The sequence below is a fragment of the Prenolepis imparis genome, unplaced genomic scaffold (genome assembly GCF_030444845.1).
Source record: "Prenolepis imparis isolate NDT839.2.m4 unplaced genomic scaffold, iyPreImpa1.0 SCAF_4, whole genome shotgun sequence".
Taxonomy (NCBI): Eukaryota; Metazoa; Arthropoda; class Insecta; order Hymenoptera; family Formicidae; genus Prenolepis; species Prenolepis imparis.
The window spans coordinates 12,736,635-12,760,562 of record NW_028141162.1 but is presented as its reverse complement, the minus strand read 5'-3'; the positions used below and the strand labels follow the sequence as shown (position 1 = coordinate 12,760,562).

Genomic DNA, 23,928 nt, shown 5'->3' with positions numbered 1-23,928 from the left:
TATCGCGTACGTTAAACAGCTGGGTAAGGTATAAAGTAAGGGGAGGGGGTAGAATTACGTGAATTGTGCGCATGTACAAGAGGGACGAGAGTAACCACCACCTGGACGACGCCTTTGATTTACGAGCGAGAGAAGAACGGAGCGAGCCAAAGAGCAGGATGGATAGCGGTTGACAGAAAGAGATGTACATGCGAAGGAAGGAGACAGAAGGAAACACAATGATAAGAGAAATAAACGAGAAGGACAGTTCGCGATGATGATAGAGAGGGAGATAGATCGCATACAAGCATGACAAGGATAAAACAAGGCGGAAGGAGAAAGACCGCATGCGCGAAGAAAGACAGAGGCAGGGAAGAGGAAAGAACGTGTCTCTGCGAATTAAAGAGGGACAGAATATTAACTAGGAGGGGAAAATGTCGAGATAGTGAGAAAAGGACGGAGCGATGCAGGGGTAAAGAGACAGAGCGAAACGGAAAGAGAAAGAGAAAGAGAGGGAGGAAGGGAAGAAAGCGCGCCAGTAGAATCGTGGCGCGTTTCCGCGGCTATAGTGCTGCGGAAGATCATCGGGAGGACTACACCCCTGCCGCAGTGGAGGAGCAACCCCTAGCGGATCCGCACATCGCACATAGCGCGCTGCTCCGAAGCGGAAAGGATGAGTCTTCTGCTGGACGAGGAGGAGCTCGACGAGTGAGTTCTCATTAAATTTGTGTTTAATAAAAAAAAATATCGAGACAGGCTCTGTCAGATTCTCGATGTCTCACCCCTCACAATGTCGCACACGCGCTCGCCTTCCTCGAGGGCGCGCGAAAAAGGGCTGGGCTGGCCACCGAGTCGATCGCGCGGCCGTCTTTTGTCGCGAGTGCTCTAACTAAAATCGACACGTTCGCGGTGACCCGAATAGATTTTCGAAATCGCGCCCCTGTGATTAAAGGGAGCCTCCCGAAAAGAGTTGCACGCATTACGTTGATCATATCCGTGATTTTAATAGCAGGAAAAAGCATTGAAAAAATAATTGACATGTAAGATTTCATAGATTGCTTTAGTGTGTTTAATGCAACAGCAATTTTAGAAAATACTTTGACAGATGAAAACAAATATATCGTTTTGATTCGTGTAAAATTTGAAGAAAGATATACGTCTAAACTTTATTCCGGATATCCTTGACATTTTGTGAGAGGTTGATGAATTTTATTTTGCGCGACACTCTCGTAGCATCGCGCTGAATAGAGATTTGAGAAATATGGATGCTGCGAGAATGCAAAATATGCGGGGATTGTTAAATTAAAAATTTCTCTATTGTAAAAGATACTTTCGCTCTCAAATAAGAAAGTAAATTAGTGAAAAGAGAGAAACGAAATATACTTATTATATTACAACTTTAGTATATATATTATACACAGAATATTAAAATATTTTTATCAACGCGTGATTTTCTATTGTTTCGCATTCTTTGTCATTGTGTTTAAAAATGAAAGGAGGAGTTTTAATTACAAAAGATATTTAGGTACAATGAAAAAGATATCTATTACTTTTTCTCAAAGTAAATAGGTCTATATAAAATAAAGAAGGCTAACATAAATTATATGTCTGAGAAAACCTTTAAAATTACAATGCAATTATAATATCTGAATAATAATTTTTTGAAATGTGGAAAATCGATTTTTATTTAGTCATCTTAAAGTTATAAAGTTTTTAAACGCAATATTAAAGAGGATCGCAACTAATTAAAAAGTAAATCATATTTGAAAGGAGCAAAAAAGCACGGTCTAAGAAAAATTAATCAGATCAAATGATTGATCGATTCTCTTTCACTATCATATTATCATAATATGAATTGATAGCGAATTTTAAGTGCAAGATGTGCGTATTTTACATAATTCATACATTTATATTAAATTTTGCTTAAACTCGCTTTGCAGATCACAGATATAATAGCTAGAAAATAATTATCAAGATAGACCACATGTATATATTGTTCCGGAATCGCATTTCGACAATCAGACCAGCGATCATCACTAGAATCAGTCAAGTGTGTTTATATCGATAAACGATTTATTGTTGCACACGCTTTCAAAGTTAATGTCATTCACAGATGCAACTAATTAGGGCAACTGTAATTGTATAGTACTCATTGTCAGTGTCCATCGAAAACCATTGCTTTAGATTAACCGAACATAGTTATGCAAGAGGAAACTAGCTGTATCAAAAACTGTGATCATGAAAACTAAAGTAGAAAAATTCATGATTATATAAATTACATTTATATGTATTGTACAAATATATCTTTACATTTATATACACACACACACACACTAATATCACATATAATTATTTATATTATTTACTTTTGAATTGAACAGATGTTGAGTCCATCTTTTCTTAAAAATACAATCGTTTTTCATAAATTTTTGACTCTTAGCGTCATATATATTGTAGATACAAATTAAAATTCTATTAAAATAAAATGTAATCTTGAAATTGAATGAAACACAATGATTTTATAATCTATTTTCTTTTCTAAAACTCAATTTTATAATCCAAATTGAATTAAATTTCGTGTAGAATAGAATTTATATTGTCTATTGTATATTTCAAAAATAGAGATGGCTAAACTTTAAAAGAGCATATTCTACTCAAGGACGAAAAAAACATGTAAACATCCAAACTGCTTGCTTTCCAAATTACAAAGATTTTTTTATATATAATAGACTTTAGGAAAACTTATTAAAGAAATTGCTGGGAATGATTTCCTTCCACATCGATGTCTTGAGGATTATTGTTGAAGACGTTCAAAAATTCCCGAAATATTTCGTATTTCGTCACACAACAATATGATTTCGAAGTACTTCCATAACAATACAGGAATATAACGAGTCATAAACAAGAGTCTTAAAATGTTCATTTTCCATAAATTAATGAGCCATTCGATAAAGTACTATTATTGTTTACTTCTAATAGAATATAATTCTTTCATTCTTTGTGAGTATAATAGGGCCCTTAAAGTTTGGCCACCTATTTCTGAAATATTCTGTATAACTTAGAATTTTTTGGTATCAAATTGTACTATTTTATCATTAATTCTTTTATTATTATTTTATTCTTAATAAAAATTGTTCTCTCAAAACATTATTAAAAGCGACACAATATAAATTTTTATTATATATACGAAATTTTCAGATTATTTTTGAAAATTTGGACCAAATTTAATCAATATGACATCAAATTGACATTATTTTGATTTTCGGTTCTCCTTGGGTAGGTTGTCAACACACAGAACAGATCGTTAAAAAACATTTACACACAATATGCGAAAGAAAAGCCAAATAAAACGCATGAGTACGTGTACATTGACTTATATGCTTTCCGTTGGCAACGAAGTGGACGATCGATGCGGCTCTATTAATAAGAACGTGAAAGGCAGATTGTGCCCTTCTCTATATTCTCCGTGCCAACCACGTCCCCTCGTGAATTAACCCTAAGAATTAACACTTGGGGTCCAATAGATCCCAGTATAGTTTTGCTTTGCTGTCACAAGAAATATCATATATTTTTCAATTTCTCTTAACGAAAATGTGAGCACATTTAATTATTTTCTGTAAAAAAAAAATTTTTTTTTTAAAGTCTAACAAATATGTTTCATTAAAAAGCAAATGAAAAAAAATAATAGCAATACGCCTTTACACATATAACATATAAATATTTTCTGATGAAGAAACAGTTGTTATTGCAAATAGGAATATATTTTTACGAATAAATTCGGGAGCTATTTGCACGACAAATTGATCCTTTCATCTCTTCAGCTTCGCGTTCGCTTAGGAAATTGCAATGGGTTACTACAGAAGTAATGGACACAAGGTGTTCACTGTTATTTTACATAATTATATCCAACTGTTTTCGTAAAGGGATGAAGTATGAGGAAAACCTTTCTGTGCCTGCCACCCATATAATCTCGCATAAATCAAACAGAATATTAATATCAGTAATATAATCACATACTTTTCATAATATAAATAAAATTTCTAAAAATTTATACAAAGGATTAATTTTTAAAATATTGCGCGGCAAAAAAATGTTATACAAAATTCTTATTTAAATGAAATTTCTCATAATTTCTAAAGTTATTTGACCAATAAAAAATCTTGAAAAAAAATCTTCTTTTTGTCGTTGAAAAAATATATTTTAATACAATTAATGAGCAGGAAAAGATTAAAATAAATACGCAATTTCTAAGAAATATATATCTAATATACCTGCCGGCAATATCCTTGGCATGCAAAACACTCACACGATCTCATTTATTGATACAAACCGGAACCGGAAGTCTCGATCTCATTTCAACAGCCAACAACACGCGCTATCCCATGATTCAGTAATTACACACCGTGTAGATACGATGTCGGTTTATTCAACGATGTATTTCGATGTTTGTCTTGTCAGGCACTTTTTATCGCTGTCCGCGTCGCGAGTAAATGTATAAATGTAATAGATAGCGAAGTAGATCGATACACGACGAGTGCGAGGAAGCGCAATAATAAATAAATAATCACTTGGTCAAGTACGAGTCACCGATAAATCTGAAGGCGAAAAAACGTGACGTTTTTATCGGATGACACGTGCGAAACTTAGCCTTGTATTTAAATGTATATGAGATTGCTTAAGTATTCCTGCAAGGTGGACACTTTGCGAAGATTCTATAAAACTAGGCCATACTTTATACATCCTCCCATAAGGAGTATATAGTATAGGGTCGTAGATTCTCCTTTTATCTATAAATTATATGCACAGTGTATTGCATATATGATACGATACATTGCATTATACGCTACATATATTCTGAGTATATAAAATTCCATTTTTTTTTTATTTGATTAGTTATTTGAGTAAATAAATGCATTTATCAATTATCTTTATTATTATCATTATATATACACATGATTATTTCAATCACACACACATATGATTAAAAAAATGCACGTGTTGATTTCATTGATTTAACGATAGAATATTTTTTTAAATATCTGCATTTAATATTCTAAATATATTAAAATATAATAATAAAATATATAAAATTAAATTGTTTTCTTATTTTTTTAAACTGAAATTTATTTCTTGAAATTTATATTATCTTGAATTATAATAGAATCTATTAGTGTAATTTAATGTATTCCGTATCTAAAACTTAAGCAATTATATTATAATTTACGACTTAAATAATAATTTAAATGACAGATAATCCTCATCCTCATATTGACTCTCTTTATCAATAATCTATCTCATAATAGTTAATCTTCAGCCGGGCAATTGTCCTTTTCAATTAAAAGGAAATCAGATATTGCTATAAAAATTATTGAATAAAAAAATTATTAACTTAAAAATTGAAGTATCGTTGAACAAGGTTCACAAGGTTTCCTTTTTCTTTAACAAAAATATTCGCTTTTCGCAATTTTAATCTATATACTTGACAATCTTTATCGCGTTTTCATATGTATATATTACCTCTTGTGTAAAATCCGAATCTTTATAGGTCGGCTATTTATAAAAAGCTTAGGTTTGTTGTAAAAAGACTGAAGATTTGTAAGAAGACCCTGTGACATATATATACTTCTTTTTAACTTTTCGTACATACATATTTTATTCATAAATTTTCCAATGTATATACATATAATTAAAGTTAAATGTCACACAATGGGCATGAAGATTGATCTCTTTTGTACTCGTACTGTTTCAGACCTTGTGACCCAAAATCGTTGAAAGTTTGTTCATTTGTACACTCAATTTATGTCCGACTGCCAAGAATTTAATGTCCTATCTTTTGCGAGGTAACTTAATTAATGTTAATATAAGCAAAATTCTCTCTCGCACGTGCTCACCATACCCTTCTGATTCTTCGGTTGCCATAGTAACACATAGGCCTTGGTAATCTATTGTATTTCTGAAGGGAACGCGACTTCACGGGACACATTATTATCTTTCGATCACATAAGCCGGAAAATCAATTTCAGGGAGTTATAGGATATATACAATATATATCACAAAATCTTGCACGCGTGCAGAATTCTGTTAAAGTTTTCGGCAATTATTTGTTTCTCATAATTAAAACCATCACAATTTCAAAATTATGTTTAATTTTTAATAAAAAATAAATTTAATAATATATTTTTTCGATAAATGTAATATAAATATAAATTTATTTTATCCTACCTTTCTATCTCTCTTTAATAATAATAATATAATCAATATATATACTCTATATATGAGCAGGGGTATGCGTGTCTGTATTATTATTACATCAATTATCAGTACAATTAATATTAACATGTAATAAAGAAATTAATACAATTTCACAGAATTCAAGCAACAAGCAGTTGCACAAAATCGTACGAACATCTGCGCTATATGTCGTATCCTCGTTGCTCAAACAATCGATATCATCAATGTTTAATTTCACTGCTCGCGTTAGATTACGTAATGCAAAATAAGCCCGGTTTACATCGAACTTTGATTACGTCGTTAGCTCGATCAATAACCACCCAAGCTTTTCAGCGATATCAAAAATACATCGGATATCAATTATGTATAATCATATACATATCTATACTTAGATAAAAATTATATTTACTTATGAAACGTCATATATTTTCACTATGAATAAACATGGACATAAATTTATAAATTATTAAGCGGCATCTTACGCTTATCATCTTCAAATTCCTTGTTTCTTCGTGCTATCAAAATGTGATATATACACAATACACACACATTTATAAATATATGTATATATATGTACATAGCACGAAGAAATCAGGAATTTGAAGATGATAAATGAAACAGAAAGGTGAACAAAAATATTTAACATGAAGAATTGCAAGGAATTTTCATCGGGAATCCTTGAACTCTTAAGGAAACGACGTAACATGTGCAGTATATAACGCGTGCGCCCGGTGTTACTTTAAGCCCGGATACACCAAAAGGAGGTCAGAGGTCAGGAGCAATGCGATAACACGTTCCCTGCATAACGATGACACATTAGGCGCCTAAAGTGTCTGAATTGGGATACTCGAATGTTCTATGTATGACAATATCAAATATAGTCCTAATCGTTGAGTATCATTATCGATATTCTTGTATCAGCAATACATTTCCTCCTTCTGTGTGTACGTTTTACAATTAATGACGCTTCTCATTATATCACATTGACATTTATAACGGATTAAGATATTACGTTTTGAGCGGCACATACATAAATGATCTCAATTATGCGGTCGCGATTGTTAGCGGTTGCATTAGATCCGAATTCGCGAGACTGCGTTTCTGATTCGTGCGATTACGTTTGATAACGCAGTGATTGCACGCGCATTGTATGCGCGCGATGACGAGTTTCAAAGTTTGGATCGACGAGATATCGACGCGCCCTATCAGATATCGGTCCCGGATATGCGCGGGATATTGCACAAGAGTGCTATTGCCTGTGGTACGATATGGCTTATTCAATTCATACGTTATCGATCAGTTCCAAAATCGATGGACGTCGGCGTGAAAGCGTGCTCACTATTATATGTCACGCGTACGATAGCGAGAGAAATTGAAGGAGCAAGCACAAAAGATGACAATATGTTCGTTCTTGTATACAGGAGAGTACTTTTATTGTGAAGAAAAATAAGTTTGAAATATAACTAAAATGTGAAAGGAATTGTTACATCACGAGAAAAAAAATTCGTGCATTTGCGATTGAATTCAAAGTCATTGAATGTGTTGATTAGAGAGTGCAAAATTCTAAAAATATTTTTTTTCCATTCACCCAAGAGGGTTTTTATACTACAAAACTTAAAAGTCAAATTCCATGACTGATGTTTTAAATCTGAAAAAAAATTCTTCTTCATTGAATGAAAGATTGGCTAATATATAAAAGCATGATATATTATATATATTTTTTTTCTATTATAATTTTATAGCAGTCAAACATCACGTGATTATTATAAACACTTGCGATATGTCCACAGATATGTATATTACGTATAGATAGAGCTTTATCTATCTTACTGCGTGCCAAGATAATTGAAATATTTTCCTCCCTCGCGCATGTGCAATCGCGCATTTCTGTTGACAGCCTAGAAAATAGCGTCTTTTATTTTATGTAAAAATACTACGTTCAAGCATCTGCCGAGGAAAAAAAAACGACGAATGCGCATGTACGAGGGAGGAAAATCTTCATTTATCTTGATACGCGCGGCTCTAAGGCAGAGATGGCACAAAGCTCTATTTATATGTAATATATCTATGGATATATCTCGGAATTATCAGTATCTTTTGTTTTAGTACTGCTAAATTAAATATAGTATTTTTAGATTGTGTGGATTAGTTTATATTGCGAACCAATTTATTGTCTATTTACAATATTGTTTGATTCGAATCTGTAATTGATCCATTATAAAAAAAACGTATTCTATCAGATAATCGATAACCGTAAGATTGGTATCTGTTCAAAGCATACTGCTCTATTAAATGTACAATAATAGTGCATTCGATGATTGCGTGACAGATCTTTCGAAAGGATAAACTTCTCAATCAAATATATCTCTTCTCCAAAGAAATTTTGTTACCACCCATAATTTAATGATGAATATAATTAACCTTTAAATCTGAATAAAATGAAGCTAATTTTATTATACAAGTTATTTCAAAATTTTTGATTTTAATGATAAATATTTAATAAATTTAAAGCCGAGATTTTTTCTTAACAAAAATATTATCGTTTATTATAACTAAATCAAGATATGCTAAGACTTAATATTTATTACTTAACGTTAACAATAATTCATATCGATATCAATAACTTTAAGCTCACGTTTATTCTCCGCTTGCCAAAAGATGAGTCAGTTTAATGGTGCAAAGCGCATTTTGGAAAGCAGAGCATTTGGTTGGCATCGCCAGTCTAAAAGTAGCAACGATCCAGCACCGACTCGCAAAAGATCATTGGAGAACTAACGTTTTCGTTTGCTGAATCCGTCTCGCGAGACTTACATATTCGTTAATAGAGTGGTCCATGAATTTTTTAAATATATACATATCTATCAATATATGTAACAAATGTGTGTGTGTTTCTTAAAGCGTACAGTAAATTTCGTAATGAACGAAATAGCGGCTAAGCGTCGTTGCGATGTGAGATCATCGTCAATTTTGTTATCATTAATGTCAAGAATACTGGAAAAGTGGTTTGAGATGGACAATAAAAGCCGGAAATTAAAGTAATTCTCAGGACGGTATTAAAAGTGTAATTCAACGGGAAGAGATTTATTTGTCGACATTCATTGCAATTTTTATTGAATTTGAATTAGGAGAATCGAAATTTTAAAGAATCTTAATAAAAATTAATAATAATACTTCATTCTTCGCATATTTTAACAACTCTAGAAAACTCATAAAAATTCTAACAAAATATAAATAGTAGTTTTCTCATTACATTTTATAACACACATTACATTGAAATAATTAATCAATATCCACATATTTCTATAACTTTTTAGCATAATTGGAATCCTGAATACTTGGGATTAACTCTATCTAATTTAATCCCGATAAATGTGTTCCATCCGGAAAAAAAGCATGACTCTATTACGACAATATAAAATCTCGCACGTAATTAATCGCGCAGCGGAAATTAAAGTAATCTTCCGTAACGGATTATTAAGAAAATATTACAGCCGGTTTGTCGACACGGCTGAGACTTGTTTATCGAAATCTCGCAGGAAGCCTCGAGGCAATTTATGAGCGAATTGCTCGGGGAAGCCCCGTGGTTAGAACTTCAACCCCCTTCAACCCGTTTCCCCCCGATGGAAAAGCACACCCACGCGCCGGAAAAAAGAAATGGTCACACAAACGGAAATAAAAAAAAATCTCGAAAGACATTTCTCGCGGGACGGATGCGGGATGCAATCGTGTGGGACGAAGGAGTTACGTAATATCCCCGACCCTCATAACCGCGCGAGAATAACTCCAATTTCCCGGCTTAGTGGAGAGATGGTGAATTCCATTCCAAGCAGTTACCTACCTCTCGGCTTCCAGTTCGCAATCGCAAAAAACTCGATAAACGCGTATCTCATTCCCGGGTGAGATTGACGATCCTAATACGATGGATAGCTTCCCCCTGGTGATTTTAATTTGCGTCCAATTTCTAATTAAGGATACGCGCGCGCGTAATGTGCGGAATATTGAACCGTTGTATTTCGATAATTTATAATGAAAGTTTTATGTAACACAAATCATGCAAGAAATTATGTAACACATGACCCTGATAATTGAAAACGGTGTTTCGGGGAATAAATTTGGAGCGAGAAAAAGATGTTAGGGGAACAAAGTTTGTTTGATAAGTCGAACGCCATAATATAATATTTGCCGGTTCTAATCTGCGCGATGTACTTACTGTAACAATATTAAAGTCTCTTCATTATTAGCGGCAGAAAGGTTAATGAATTCATTATTAAAATGTCTTTGAAAATAGTAGATCATTAGCGCGATCAATTAGCGGTTTATCATTTGAAACGGTAAAATAACTATAATGAGTAGTATAGTAAAGTTTCTAATAATATCGTGATGAGACTAAAGGATAAAAATAGAAATAAGATGAAATATATATATCTTATACACACATACATACAAATATGCCATGCCGTCAGACTTCATTTTCAGATCGCGCTTGCTCAGTAACAAAAGCAGGAGAAAGATTCGCGCGATAAGAACTTCATCCTCACAACAAATTTATCCATCTGGATGAGATTCGTAAATTTCGTTTTGTCCCCACGTAAACTGCATTAACGATGAAATTGCTTTCAAAGACTCGTGCATCCCCGGGCACCCCGTATACGCGTTCGCTGCTACTCGCACGATGTCTGTATTCGACAGCAGCTTATATTGGTACCCACAACTAGTCGCCGCGACCGGTTACGCTTGTGCTCGGAGAGAGACATGTTGAACGATTGGCAGCCGCAATTGGTGACGGTGTGGTGGGAACGTTGCGTGTACCCTGTGATGTATAAAGAGTCTCGTCGCGACCGCCGTCAATTATTCTAACATCGGTGCCGGCCCTGTTTCGATCACGAAAAAAATCTCGTCTTGTTCGACACGACCTGATCCGGAAACGCGAGACATTCCTCCGAGTATCGTGGCTTATCGTGACTGACTAGTTACGCAAGAGATCTCCCACCGGATAGGCTGTGAGGACGTGTAAGGAACAACGTCGGTGAACCGCCGATTTTTCGTCAAAGTGCTGGTGAATTTCGTGTGAAAAATTGGTGCCTCTCTTACTTTCGCGGGAAAGGATCGAATAATGCCGACGTGTACCTGCCAGAATGGGACTCTGGACGAGTCGGGGGAACATGTTTGCTCCCTGAAGCTATCGGTGGAGAAAGACAAAACCAAAGAGACCAGAGAATACACCAGTCCGGTTAGGTAGAAGCGCTTTTTTTGTAGAGAGAACTGGAAAGTGTCATTCTTGCTCGATCCGACTCGGTTTAAATAACGTCAACCGATTTAAGACAAGATAGATAAAGATAGAGGAAATAACATTCTGATTCGATTTCTACGTCGCCGATTGAAACGAGTTATGCAAAAATTAAAAATGTTTAAGTTTAGATGGGAAATGAGCTAATATAATAGCCAGGCGTCAAAATTAAGCGTGATAAACTTGTCTTAAATTTTTTTTTATTTGATTTGATCACTATAATCCCTTTCTTTGCATCATCTTCAACAGATCGATTGACAAAATATTCATGCGTTTTGATCCTCAAAGCGATCGAAGATCAAATGAAGAACAAGACGCACATTGGCTTATCCAATCTAACTTAATTTTTATGCTCGGTTGTTATTAGTTTCATTTCCTATTTGAACTTTTGTATTTATAATATTATATCAAAGTTTTCATTTTATTAAAAATAAATATATTCCTCAGCTAATTTTAAATGAACGAAGCTTAAAGTTTGAAATCTTATTTAAAATTATTAAACTAGCTATGTAAATTATTTTTTTTTCTAAATTAATTAACTCTTTCACATTATCAAAAAAACGCAATTGTTTAAAATGTTTTATACGTTTAAAAAAAATCGATTTTTTTCATCAAAGATAAATTCGCTAAATTAATCCCTCTCTGAAAAGGAAAAGAGCTCTATATTAACGTTTGCTATCGAAAAGATTCATTCTGCCACATCGTTAACAAAATATTTTTCCAATATATTTGTCAATCCTAAAATTCAGAAAGACACTATCAAGTAATTAAATCTGTTATCGCGAGAATATTTATTAACATTTTGCGATCAATTTCATTTCGTTGTCAATAGTATAAAAGAAAAAAAATGGATTGATGCCTGAAAGATTTCTTAAAGATTAGTTTGAACTCCGTTTTATAATACAGAATTGAATCGTCTGTTCCGTGTAAAGAGATGCTAAACGAGAACATACTTGCGATAGGAAGGTCAGGTACAAGTACGACAGTTCGGTTAAGCAAAATACCTTGTTCCTGAAGGGAACTGGCAGTCGGATCGGGTCTCTACGAACAGACCCGACTGACCACAAGAATCGATTTTATTCACGGAGTTACTCGAGGATATAACGTCAAGCAAGCTCGTGACTTATCGGAAAAATACGCTCTCTTATTTCTCAAATGTCATTGAATCATTAATTTCAACTCCATTAATTTTAACTACATTGTTCGCTTCGTATCTTGTTCAGCATATTACAGAAAACGATGTAACTTTACAGTATAAACTTTTTGGATTGTTTTTACGAGTACTACATACTCGTAAAATTTAATACTACTATCCTTTTTGTATATAATTCTATGTTTCGAGCATAAACGTTGCACGAAAAGAACGAGACGAAATTCTCTGATCTTTGAATGTGAACAATATCAGAAGTTATTGTGAGATGCGCGAAACATTGAACAATAACTCGTCGCGATTCTACAACGAAGATGCATAGCTGTGTCTCGCGATGGAAATGACGGAAATATGGTGAACGCAACTCCGCGAAACGTAGACTATGTATTTTCACACATTCCTCACATTATTTGCGTGAGCATAGTTTCCGTTGAGTTCCGTCGGACCGCGAAGAGAATAATAGGAAGCCTCGTCGCAAAGCTAGCGACAGTTTACGAAAGACAGATAACGCAAAAACGGAGACACCTTGGTAAGTCTACGAGCAAAGGTATCTCAAGTGGTAGGAAGCAACGAGTTCTTTTTAAAAATTAAAAAAAAACAGTGATAACAGCATAGGATAGAAAAACTATTATCTGTAGCCATAATAAAAAAAAGTGCTGTCAGGTTACACTTACAATTAGCTTCCCCCTTCGATATCGGATAAAGGAGACGATTGTTCGAAGAAATTACTTTATCTGATAATGTGACAAGGTATGAAGAAACCCATTTACGCCTGTGATCAATAGGAAGATGTGACTGTTAAAGGTCAGATTGTACTTGATTTTCCACCTTCATTTTTATCCGATAAGAGGAAACGTTTCGAAGAAACTCCTTTATCAGTAAACGGATTAATGCGTATCTGCGCTCAAAGATATACCATCATTATAATTAATTGCAATTTTTCACTCTTCAATATTATTTTTAATTAAGAAAAAAAAAAAAAGAAAATTGTATAATTGCGCGCGTATAGTCTTACGCAATATTATAATAAAATTTAATTTGCTAAAAGCTTTCTATTTGTTGTGTTAAATAATTCTATCTAAAATTAATTTTCTTCAATTAATTTTAGCTGAACTTTACTTTATCAATAAAGCATAATTTGATTGTTAATTATCGCGTTGAAAATAAAAATTGAGAAATGTGACGGAAAACATGTTTAAATCTTCATTAAAAAATAATTACCTAGTAATTACTCTAGTCAAGTCTATGTCCGAAAAAGTAAAGGGTAATTCTGAATATTTCATACAAGGTGAGGTATTTATAAATGTGATTATATACATTAAATTAGATATAAAAATTTCGAAGAAAAAAACAAAACGAGTAAAAATAAATCACAATAATGACAGAGAATTCTCACGAAACAAGTATTTTTATTTCGTGTAATCTGCATATGTCAATCCTGCAATAAAATTCATAATTGAATTCAAATTAGAGAATGATTTCTGAGAAAAATCCTATTGCTAGGTATTTACGGTTTATCCGGAAATAGATGTGTGTAACCGAAATATAACGTGATTAAATGGATGAATAGCTGCGCGCGATTTCGCGACCGTAAATCGAAACTAATCTCGACAACAGTCTATCGGGATTAAAAGAAATGTATACATTTGTATTGCTAAACGATATCACATGTTCAGGAACAATGGGAGAGAAGAAGGTGAACTATCAGATACTTTCTTCTATAGAAAACTTTCGGTATAAGTCTAGAAAGGCAAACAGTCGGACGAACCTTAAGATGAACAAACATCCATGATTCTGTTGTTCCGTTCGGATCGATTTTCACCCATTTTTATTTTTGATGTCTTCTGACATTTTAAGTTTCGCCTTTCCAAATTTTTATTTTTAGATTTTTCGCTTAGATAAATTTGTACTATATTTTTATAATTTTATTGGCTTGCAGTTAATCAAGCGTTAAAAATAACTATTTTATAGCTCCATAAATATATATATATATATATATATATATATATATATATAAATGTGCACAAAGTTGAAGAAAAACTGATACTAAATTCATCAAAAACTTCGATTTGAAATTCATATTTCGTGACAGCTTCCGGATACATTCTATATTCTGTGAGAAATTACTTGACAAGTTATAATAATATTAAACGTTCTCCACAAATGTCACAAGTGCAACAATCCGATATCTGGGAAATAATTCTTTTCCGACACTCACATTGCGCGTTTTATATCGCTTGCCGAGAGACGTCAGAAATGAAGTATAATTATTCGGCCGATGAACGGAGATATGTGACTTAATTACGATGCGCGACTCCGTCGGCGGCCGAAACTGATTAAGGCTTACGAGCGCATTAACGAGATCAATTTTCGACGCTGATGTAATTAGCAATATGCCCTTCGTTTGCCGGAAAATTACGTTTGTGACGTCATCATGTTAAAGGCCATACGTGGAATTTAATCGGATTTCGCTCGTTCGTTCGCTTTTTTGTTCCCGACGATCCAAAAAATTGAGCGCGAGTACAGATTCATGATTTTACACGACATAGACACATGCCTACGAAATTTGATGACAATACGAGCGAAGAGAGAGAATAGAAAATTTTAATTTAGATTAGTGCGAATGTAAACACTTTTGCTTAAATAGACACTAATAAACGCCCGAAATTCTTTCAATAATTTACGGAGTATTATTTTACGGCGCAGCAAACAATTATCGAGTACTAATTGGTCCTGTTTAAGTTCAGAGTTATAACGTTTCATAAACGCATGTGATACATGCGATACATGTGTAGCGCATATTACAGAAATGTAAATAAAACATTTTTATATAGCTTTGAGATCAAGATGCATGTTATATATATTTATGTTACATATTTCCGCGGAGTGAAATTATTTCTTTATCGTATTAAATATAATAACTGTGTAAAAGAGAGAGCTCTTTGAACGTTAGTTTTTGAAATGTTCTGCGTGAGTGAATGTAAATAAAATACATATTTTTCATTTTTCATGCAGGTACAGCGATGGCTCCGTACGGTTACGAAATCCCAATATCGAGCTCATGGATCAGGATATATTGTATCATCTCGCGCTCGGCAGCGGTTCCCACGATCTCGTCGAAATGTTCGGCGACGTCAAAGTAAGTCGGATAAATAATTCCCATTTATATATTTGCTCAAGAAAATAAAGCGAAATGTTCTTGCGAGACGAATACAGAAAGTCGCCTGATTGCAAGACTTGAAGAAACTTTACAAACGTACTCTTTAGTTGATTTTACATCTCTCGACTTTTTTACTTAATAAAAAATTAATTAACTGTGCTTTTCCAAACTTTTTAATTTTCAATATTCAATATCTTGGTAACTAAGTCTGGAATTAAAACTCTATTAAAATAAAAGTCATATGAAATTGAATAATAGATTTTTTTATTTCTACACACTCTTGAAATTCGATTTACGAAGCCGATTTGTTTCATTTCCAATCAATTTAAAAAATTGCATGTGTTAATAATTTACCAAAATATTGGAAATTTACAGCAATATGATTATTGACAAATATTTAAACAATTATTATTATTATATTATTATTAGATGTCTTATTATTAGTAGTTTTTATACCGAATGCCTGATTCTGTTTGGATTAAATATGTATATTTCATATTAATGCGTCGTCAGATATTATAAAAATGAGACAAAATTATCATGTTATTATCTAGTTGCCATTCTGTTTTCTTTAACAAGCTGTATTTTAATTTACATCGTTCTTGCGTTCATACATTATATTGATTACATAATGCACATTGATAAATATTACATGAAATTTTTCAACGAAATGTAATTGTGTATATAATCAGGCGATAATTATATCAACGTGATTCCGCCGTATTCATATAAAGTATATCCGCAGAAACAGATTTCTCTCGTGTATTTTTAATTTAATTATAAAATTGTAATTAAATACTATATCGCGAAGTATGTGTAGTGCACATATCACGGAAATGATATAATATATAAATAAGAATCTATATCCTAACTTGATTTTTTTATAGACTCTTTGTAGTCTATTTTTTTCTAGCTATTTAGCTATTAAGCTAAGTAATCAGTCTTATTTTTAACGCGTATAGTCGCGTTAAACTTATACAAGAACATTATCAAGAAACTAAAAAATTTGAAAAAGAAAAAAGGAAGAAAGAGAGAAAAAGGAAATATTCGTAACTGTTAAAGCGACGCGCCATATTATTAAAAATATGATGTTACATCAATCATAAATATCGGGCTTTTGACCTCCTTTGATAAGAGTAGTTAGCATTTTTCGACCGATATTTATTATATTTGTCAATAATCGATTCAGTCAATGCGTCTTTCCTCTCTGTATTTGACACTCGATTCGGATCGTGAACAGCAAATATATATGTATGCACATATACTAGTCACAGTATCACAATTGCGGCTGATAATGTCACGCAATACGCTCGTGATGTCGGTCAACGTCGATAAATCGCGAAATATATTTCAATGACATGCAATTACACCATCGACCATTACTGGTTTATTTTTATCATCTTAACCACACGATCTTTGACATTTAAGAATTAATGTGACATCTCCGAAGTGACAGATTCCGAGCGCATCGCTTTAGCAATCAATTCACGTGTATTTCCTTTTTCTCTCTTTCTTCTTTTCGTTTTTTTCAACTTTTTTAGTTTCTTAATAACATTCTGGTCGTGTTCTTACGTTGTAGTTCGTCTGTATGGGTGGCACACCGAAACGAATGGAAAACTTTGCCAACTTCATCATGAAGGAAATTGGTCACAAGCTGCCAGTCGGAACGACCCTTCTCGACATCACTAAGAACTCTTACCGCTATTCTATGTACAAAGTTGGCCCGGTTCTCTCTATCAGTGTAAGTCCATCGTACTACGATCGTTCCGAAACATTCCTTCGACATTATAAGACGAAAATTTTATTTTATTCCGCTGCCGCTCAATTAGCGAGGAAAGTCAAGTAGACGAACAAACGAGGAATGAATTGAATTTTTTTAAAGCGCTTGTACCATCGTAATTGGAACCCGTTCATGGTGAAACATTTACGCCGTCAACCAGATTTAATTTCGCACAAACACGTCGAGTCGTATTTATTTAGCGCAGCGTTTAATGAGATAAACATTGCTCGCGATACGCTTGAAAGTTGTTGTCCTTTAATTCATGCAAATCGTGACCGATCTCGCATTATTCGACTGAAAATTGATACGCGTTGAATTTTTCTGAATTTACGTTAACTCTGCATAGAAATATACATATTGAATATACATACACATATACATATTGAATCATAACATATTAAATAATTTCTACAAATTGCTAGTATATCAATAATATATTATAACGATGGTAACATAAAAAGAAATTATAATCACACTTATAGTGTCGCAATATATGTATATTCAAATAATATATGTATATTCAAATAATATATGTATATTCAAATAATCATTACAAAATTATTTAAAAAATTCAAAATTAATATTTTAATAGAGAACTCTCGAAGATTAGAAAATAATAAACATTGGTACTATATTTTATTAAAACTTGATTTTTTTAAGTACCAAAGGTACATTAAAAATTGATTTCAAATAAATGATATCTTCAGAAAACAAATGGTCTCAAATATGATAGTCATTGCCATTTTCACGAAGCATATCGTGATCATAAGTAATACTATTAAAATGTTACTTTAAAAAAGAATAGCATTCTTGATATTCCCAAGTTTATTAGCATCGATGAGATCGACCTTAATAAAGACAGTTCTTAGTAAAGAAAAAATTTGAAAATATTTCATGCTAATCATACGTGCTTTTGCCATTAAAATACTTTTTTTATGTGTCTGAATGGTTAAATCATTTTTCACCGTCTCGTTTTGTGCGAATTACGCACACAGTATATCGCGCAAAATTTGAAACGCAATTTTGTTATTATTTGGATGATGAAAAGAATTATTTATGACAGAGCCTTTCACGAGTGAATGCTTTCTCGATGCCGCAGATTTTTAACACAAAGCGTATATATTTTATTCGTGGAATTTGAAAATTTTGCCAGTACAAATAACCAGTTTATTTAAATAAAATAAAAATATCCCACATATTTCCATTGAAACGGATTGTAAAAATGGTGATTATGAAATAATAGAATTATCTAAACGTACAGCAGATTTAAATTAAAGAGTACTGAGATTTATATAATTAATAATACTTAAATTTCGTAAAAATAAAAAAAACTCAAGCGAACGTCATTATTTAAAAAAAATATATGTATATATCTAGCATGGTATGGGCGTACCTTCGGTCAGCATCCTGCTACACGAAGTGATCAAGCTGATGTACCATGCGAAAGCGAAGGATCCAGTTTTCATCAGAATCGGTACTTGCGGTGGTATTGGCTACGAAGGTGGTACAGTGATTATCTCGGAGGAGGCTGTGGACGAGACGGTAAAACCTCACATGGAATTGGTCAGTCTTAATTAAAATGTTCATGTATTATATATATATATAAGAGAAAAAAAAAAGAGCGAATAATTCAATCACACAAATTTTTGCAAATCTATTATATAAAAAGATTGAGGATTATAAACGCGAGTTTCTCGTTGCAGATGGTGCTCGGAAAGCTGGTGCGCAGGCCAGCCAAACTCGACCGACAGCTGGCCCGCGATCTTAAGGGCCTGGCCCATCGCGACGATCCCTACGACACCGTGGTCGGCAAAACTATGTGCACCAACGACTTTTACGAGGGTCAGGGTCGACTGGACGGCGCGTTCTGCGAATTTACGGAGAACGAAAAAATGGAGTATCTCACCAAGCTACAAAAGGCCGGTGTGGTGAACATCGAGATGGAGAGCCTGTGTTTCGCCGCTCTGACGCATTACGCCGGCATCCAGTCCGCTGTTATATGCGTGACGCTGTTGGACCGACTTAAAGGCGATCAGGTATATCTAATGTGTAGATTAGAAATACCTACATTTTCGATATCGTTGTGCTCGCTTCGCGTCTTGACCTATATCGCGTATATATTTGTGTGCTTTGCAAACAGAGCGATTATCAAGACACCTCTGTATTTTATCTTTCGCGGGACTTGCCAAGATTTATTTTGCGACGTGTAGTGTAATACTTGTTGAACGGGAAATGATTAAAACCGAGAAAAGATTTCGCAATTATGATATATAGTCTCTCGATGCTATCTAATCGATTGCTTTCGTGATTTGTAAAGATTCTAGCACCCAAGGAAGTGTTAGAAGAATGGCAGATGCGACCGCAGCAGCTGATCGCTCGCTACATCACTACGTACCTTCTACGAAAGGGTCGTCTCTCTCTTGAAGGATACGGTCCTATGTACGTGAAGAGTCCGCGTCGGTTCAAACTGGTACAGCAGGAATCCGAGAATTACGATTAAGTTGTCGCGACGCGAGTTGGAAACTGCTGCTACGAAAATCTCCCGGGCTTACGATGCGATCGGACACATCGACTCGATTTTGGAGTCGGCGTTCGCGATTAATTTACATTTCCGCACAAACCGCCCCGTATTCATCTATTTATTTGCAAAAAAACAATTTTGCTCATAAGATGAGTCGCGTAGCAAGAGACGCGCGAAAATGTCATATTTGATTTGAAATAGAAGATACATAGACGGGGGATATAGAAAAACAAGAGCAAATTTGATCGATTTAAATATTGTACGGCGTAATAGAATTTTTTCTTGAATAACGCAAAACATATAAAATTTCTATTATTGTTTTTTTTTATCCGCTGCTCTACGTGATATTTAAATTACTTAGAAATCTGCCCCAATATTCAAATTTTCTGATAAAATCCTTGATTAAAATATTTATGATTCTTTTTATCGAATGAACATATTTGAGTACAGATAACTTGCACAACTAAGTAGCACAATTTTGTTTTATATTTAATTTTGATGTATATCATTTCCTTTCAATATTTAATTAGCTCAAAATTAAATTAAATGTTTTATTGAAAAAATTGCTTGGGCTCCTTGGATTTTATGAATTATTGATAGCAATTTTAGCCAAGAATTATATAATTTCTCGCATTGCGAGAAAACCACCGTACGCGCGACAATGATGCGGTGATTCCTGAGATTCATAAGAAAATTAAAACGACTATCAATGTCGAAGCGACTATCAAAGTTTCACCGTTTATTTCGCGCGGTGACCCAAGTACAAAGTGTGCAAAAATATACAAACTGCGCTCGAACGAGAAAACCATGCACATTTTTCACAAACACATATCTTTTGTGATCAGTTGCATCGTTTTTGGATTAACGCGAATCGTAAATAATAAATATATCTTGTAATCTATAATATTGAAATGAATTCGTCACTTAAATTTTCGTCTATAAAACCAAAACAGCAAATTTCAGATATAGGATTAAAATTGCGGCTATGATAAGGAAATGGAATAATCGGAGGGAGTTAATCAAAATTATAGTGCAATTGGTCACATTTCGTAGAGATTTAATTTTAGGATTCACGGAGACAAGAACGTTCGCGTATTTGCTGATTAAACACGAAGATTTTATTTTCTATTATACCCTAAATGAGTGACGACGATTGTCTCGTAAATTTTCAGGGATTTATATTGAGGATTTAGACAAAAGTTCGCTAACGGACCTATCCGCGGTTTGCCTGTTGTATCGAGAGCAGTTTCGAGAGAAAAATTATACATTTAGCCTCGCGTAATCGCCGGTATGTATAATAGACATACGCGGTGATATGAAGAATCTATATACGTATATTAACACTTTAGGAAGTTTGATAGCACACATTCCATATAAAAAAAAAAATATATATATATATATAGTCGAAGAACTAGAGTGTTTTCGTTCAATTGTTATCCGTAACATAGACCGGGGAGTATCATATATATATATGTAAATTTTGAGAATATTCCCAATCATGATTCAAGTTACGGAGATCGGATTAGGAATTGTAATAAAAGTAACGTTTGAACGGAGATTGTTGTCTGGCAAATTATATTCTTCTTATAAACGCTTCGAAATATTTTGAAAAAAGAACTGTGGCGCGGAACGAAAGAAAAAAAATAATCAATAAATATTGTTCTTAATCCTTTCTCAACTTCCCGTTACATTGGTCCATCAAGATACTTGTACAATGCCATATCGCAAGATATTTATAATTAGTCTTATGTATTGTATCTCATTATTGTGTGCAAAAAATGCGATTTGAGTTTTCTATTAAATACTGTTGAAACAAGATAATCGAAGATTATGTAGAGTGTACTACACTATAATAAATGCGCTATGACAACTGGTTCAAATGGCAACGACCGATTTATCACGAGCAATTTAATTATTATCTGCAATAATGTGCGTTATACTGCCACATGCTAACATTTTCTGTAAGTATTGGCCAATACACCAATAAATCTAATTTCAAGTGTTCAATGTTATAATTCTGCTTAGAAATTAAATTCAGAAAAAAATACACAAATCTTCATTCTCATCTTCATTCTCAAATAACCATTTGTAATTCGTATATTTTTGTCAAAATAATGGACAAATTTTTCACAACACAAAATAACCAATATTTTCACACAAATATGTAATATTCATACATATTTAAGCGAATTATATGAATCGTGAGCATTTTAAATGCGAAAAAAAGATGATAATCGTACGTTATTAATCACAAATTAGAAATTACAAAATTATAGCGAAAAGTGGCAAACAAGTACGCGACCGATAATCGTGATATTTTGTCCGCAGGGTTGGGCAAAAGATATTATTAAAATTTTGCAGAAAATTTTTTTCAGCTTTTTCATTTTTTTACTCGACAAATTTTTATGAATACTATTACATTGCATACTATAAGGTATTAAGAATGCAAAGATATTATTCGGAATACGAAAGTCCTTAAAAGAAACTAATATATATATTGCATTTTATTTATAATTTTATTTATGTGTCAAACATAACGTTAAACAACATATATTTGAAATACTGTCCAGCCCTGAACGTTCGCGTTATACTCTATGTTCGTTATTATTATTATTAATATTCTATTATCGTAGAAAGAGAAAAATAGCAAAGTTGTATAATTGTATGATACACCTTGGTTAAGATTGTTGCTAGCAAATGGATACGATTTGCATTCGTCGCTCATATTCATCGCGACGCAAAAAACTCCAGAGTTTAGAGTTTCGATATGTAATATAATAGATCACTGACATTGTTATATGCGCGATTTCTCTATTTTATATGTACCCAAAAAAATATTTATTTCATTACGACACGTCGTTAGTATCAAACAAATGAGAATTCTTTTCATTGTACTTGCCATATTTTTCTTTGCACTTTGATCAACCAGAAATACTATTTTCATTCGCAAGGAGCGCTTAAATATTAATTTTACATTTTTCAATTATTCTTAGGCGCCGGCAATAAAATATACAGGATGTTCCAAAAAGATTGAGCACACATATAGCAAAATGCGACCTTCAGATAATCCTTTCGTTCTACGAGTTTTTAAAATTAAAGAATTCAATACAAAAAAAATCTATGATGAATTTATTTTTTTTTTTTTTGTGGAGAGAAGAGAATTAGAAGATAGATCTTAAAATTATAAATGAATTATATTGATTTTTTTTTATCGAGTATGCCATTGTTTTGCGCTGAATATTTAAATAATAAAAAAAATCTTAAAATACATCTTTTTAAGAAAAATTTCTTTCTTTTTTTTCCGTTCTGATGCACATTTTCGGAACAAACGGGTTATATTTTTTTTCACCGATTCTTATCGTCATCATATATGTTTCCTTTCGTTCCACGAACAACGACATATCTGTGATGCATATTTATAACATATACGAAAAATATTAACAAAAATGTGTACCTAACGTTGATATGTATAATATACATATGTATATGTTTATTCGATCTTATCTCTACTCTCTTCGTGAATCCATAACGCTTACTTCTCCTACTCATGATGTTATAATATTTATTCTATAAAACCTTCACTGTTACACCACTCTCTCTCTCTCGCATATAACTATTATAATATTAATCTATAATAAAGTGTCCCCTCGATATCAGCGGGATGTTCTGTTATTCGTAAGTTCGTTAATACATATATACAACTATCTAATTGTATTCTCTCACTGTATAAATTCGATTATTTATATATTAATCTGCACGAGACGTCTAATATGTCCTTTTAAAAATTAATTGCTGGTACATAAGTTACAAGGAAAAAGGA

At 33.0% G+C, this 23,928-nt stretch overlaps 2 protein-coding genes across 4 annotated transcripts in view; one reads left to right on the top strand and one right to left on the bottom strand.

Annotated features, from left to right (window-relative positions):
• LOC145935078 (uncharacterized) overlaps window positions 1-23,928 on the bottom strand; it is a 90,700-nt gene that overhangs the window by 1,395 nt on the left and 65,377 nt on the right. The gene's annotated exons all lie outside the window — the stretch shown is intronic.
• LOC145935080 (uridine phosphorylase 1) lies at window positions 422-23,601 on the top strand. Of its 3 annotated transcripts, none has more exons than XM_083036135.1 (6): window positions 422-687; window positions 15,663-15,786; window positions 17,387-17,548; window positions 18,965-19,150; window positions 19,291-19,623; window positions 19,905-23,601. In XM_083036135.1, the coding sequence occupies exons 1-6, from the start codon at window positions 653-655 to the stop codon at window positions 20,085-20,087; spliced, it is 1,023 nt and encodes a 340-aa protein (XP_082892261.1). In that variant the 5' UTR covers window positions 422-652; the 3' UTR covers window positions 20,088-23,601. The 3 variants fall into 3 exon arrangements, with proteins under 3 accessions (XP_082892261.1, XP_082892260.1, XP_082892262.1); XM_083036134.1 differs by lacking the exon at window positions 422-687 and adding an exon at window positions 10,650-11,445; XM_083036136.1 differs by lacking the exon at window positions 422-687 and adding an exon at window positions 12,775-13,176.

Bases quoted from the DNA above. Each gene is read 5' to 3' on its own strand.
- LOC145935080 (XM_083036134.1), top strand. From the start codon at position 11,324: ATGCCGACGTGTACCTGCCAGAATGGGACTCTGGACGAGTCGGGGGAA. The intron at 11,446-15,662 runs GTAGAAGCGCTT...TTTTTCATGCAG, and splicing joins GAATACACCAGTCCGGTTAG to GTACAGCGATGGCTCCGTAC. The intron at 17,549-18,964 runs GTAAGTCCATCG...GTATATATCTAG, and splicing joins GCCCGGTTCTCTCTATCAGT to CATGGTATGGGCGTACCTTC.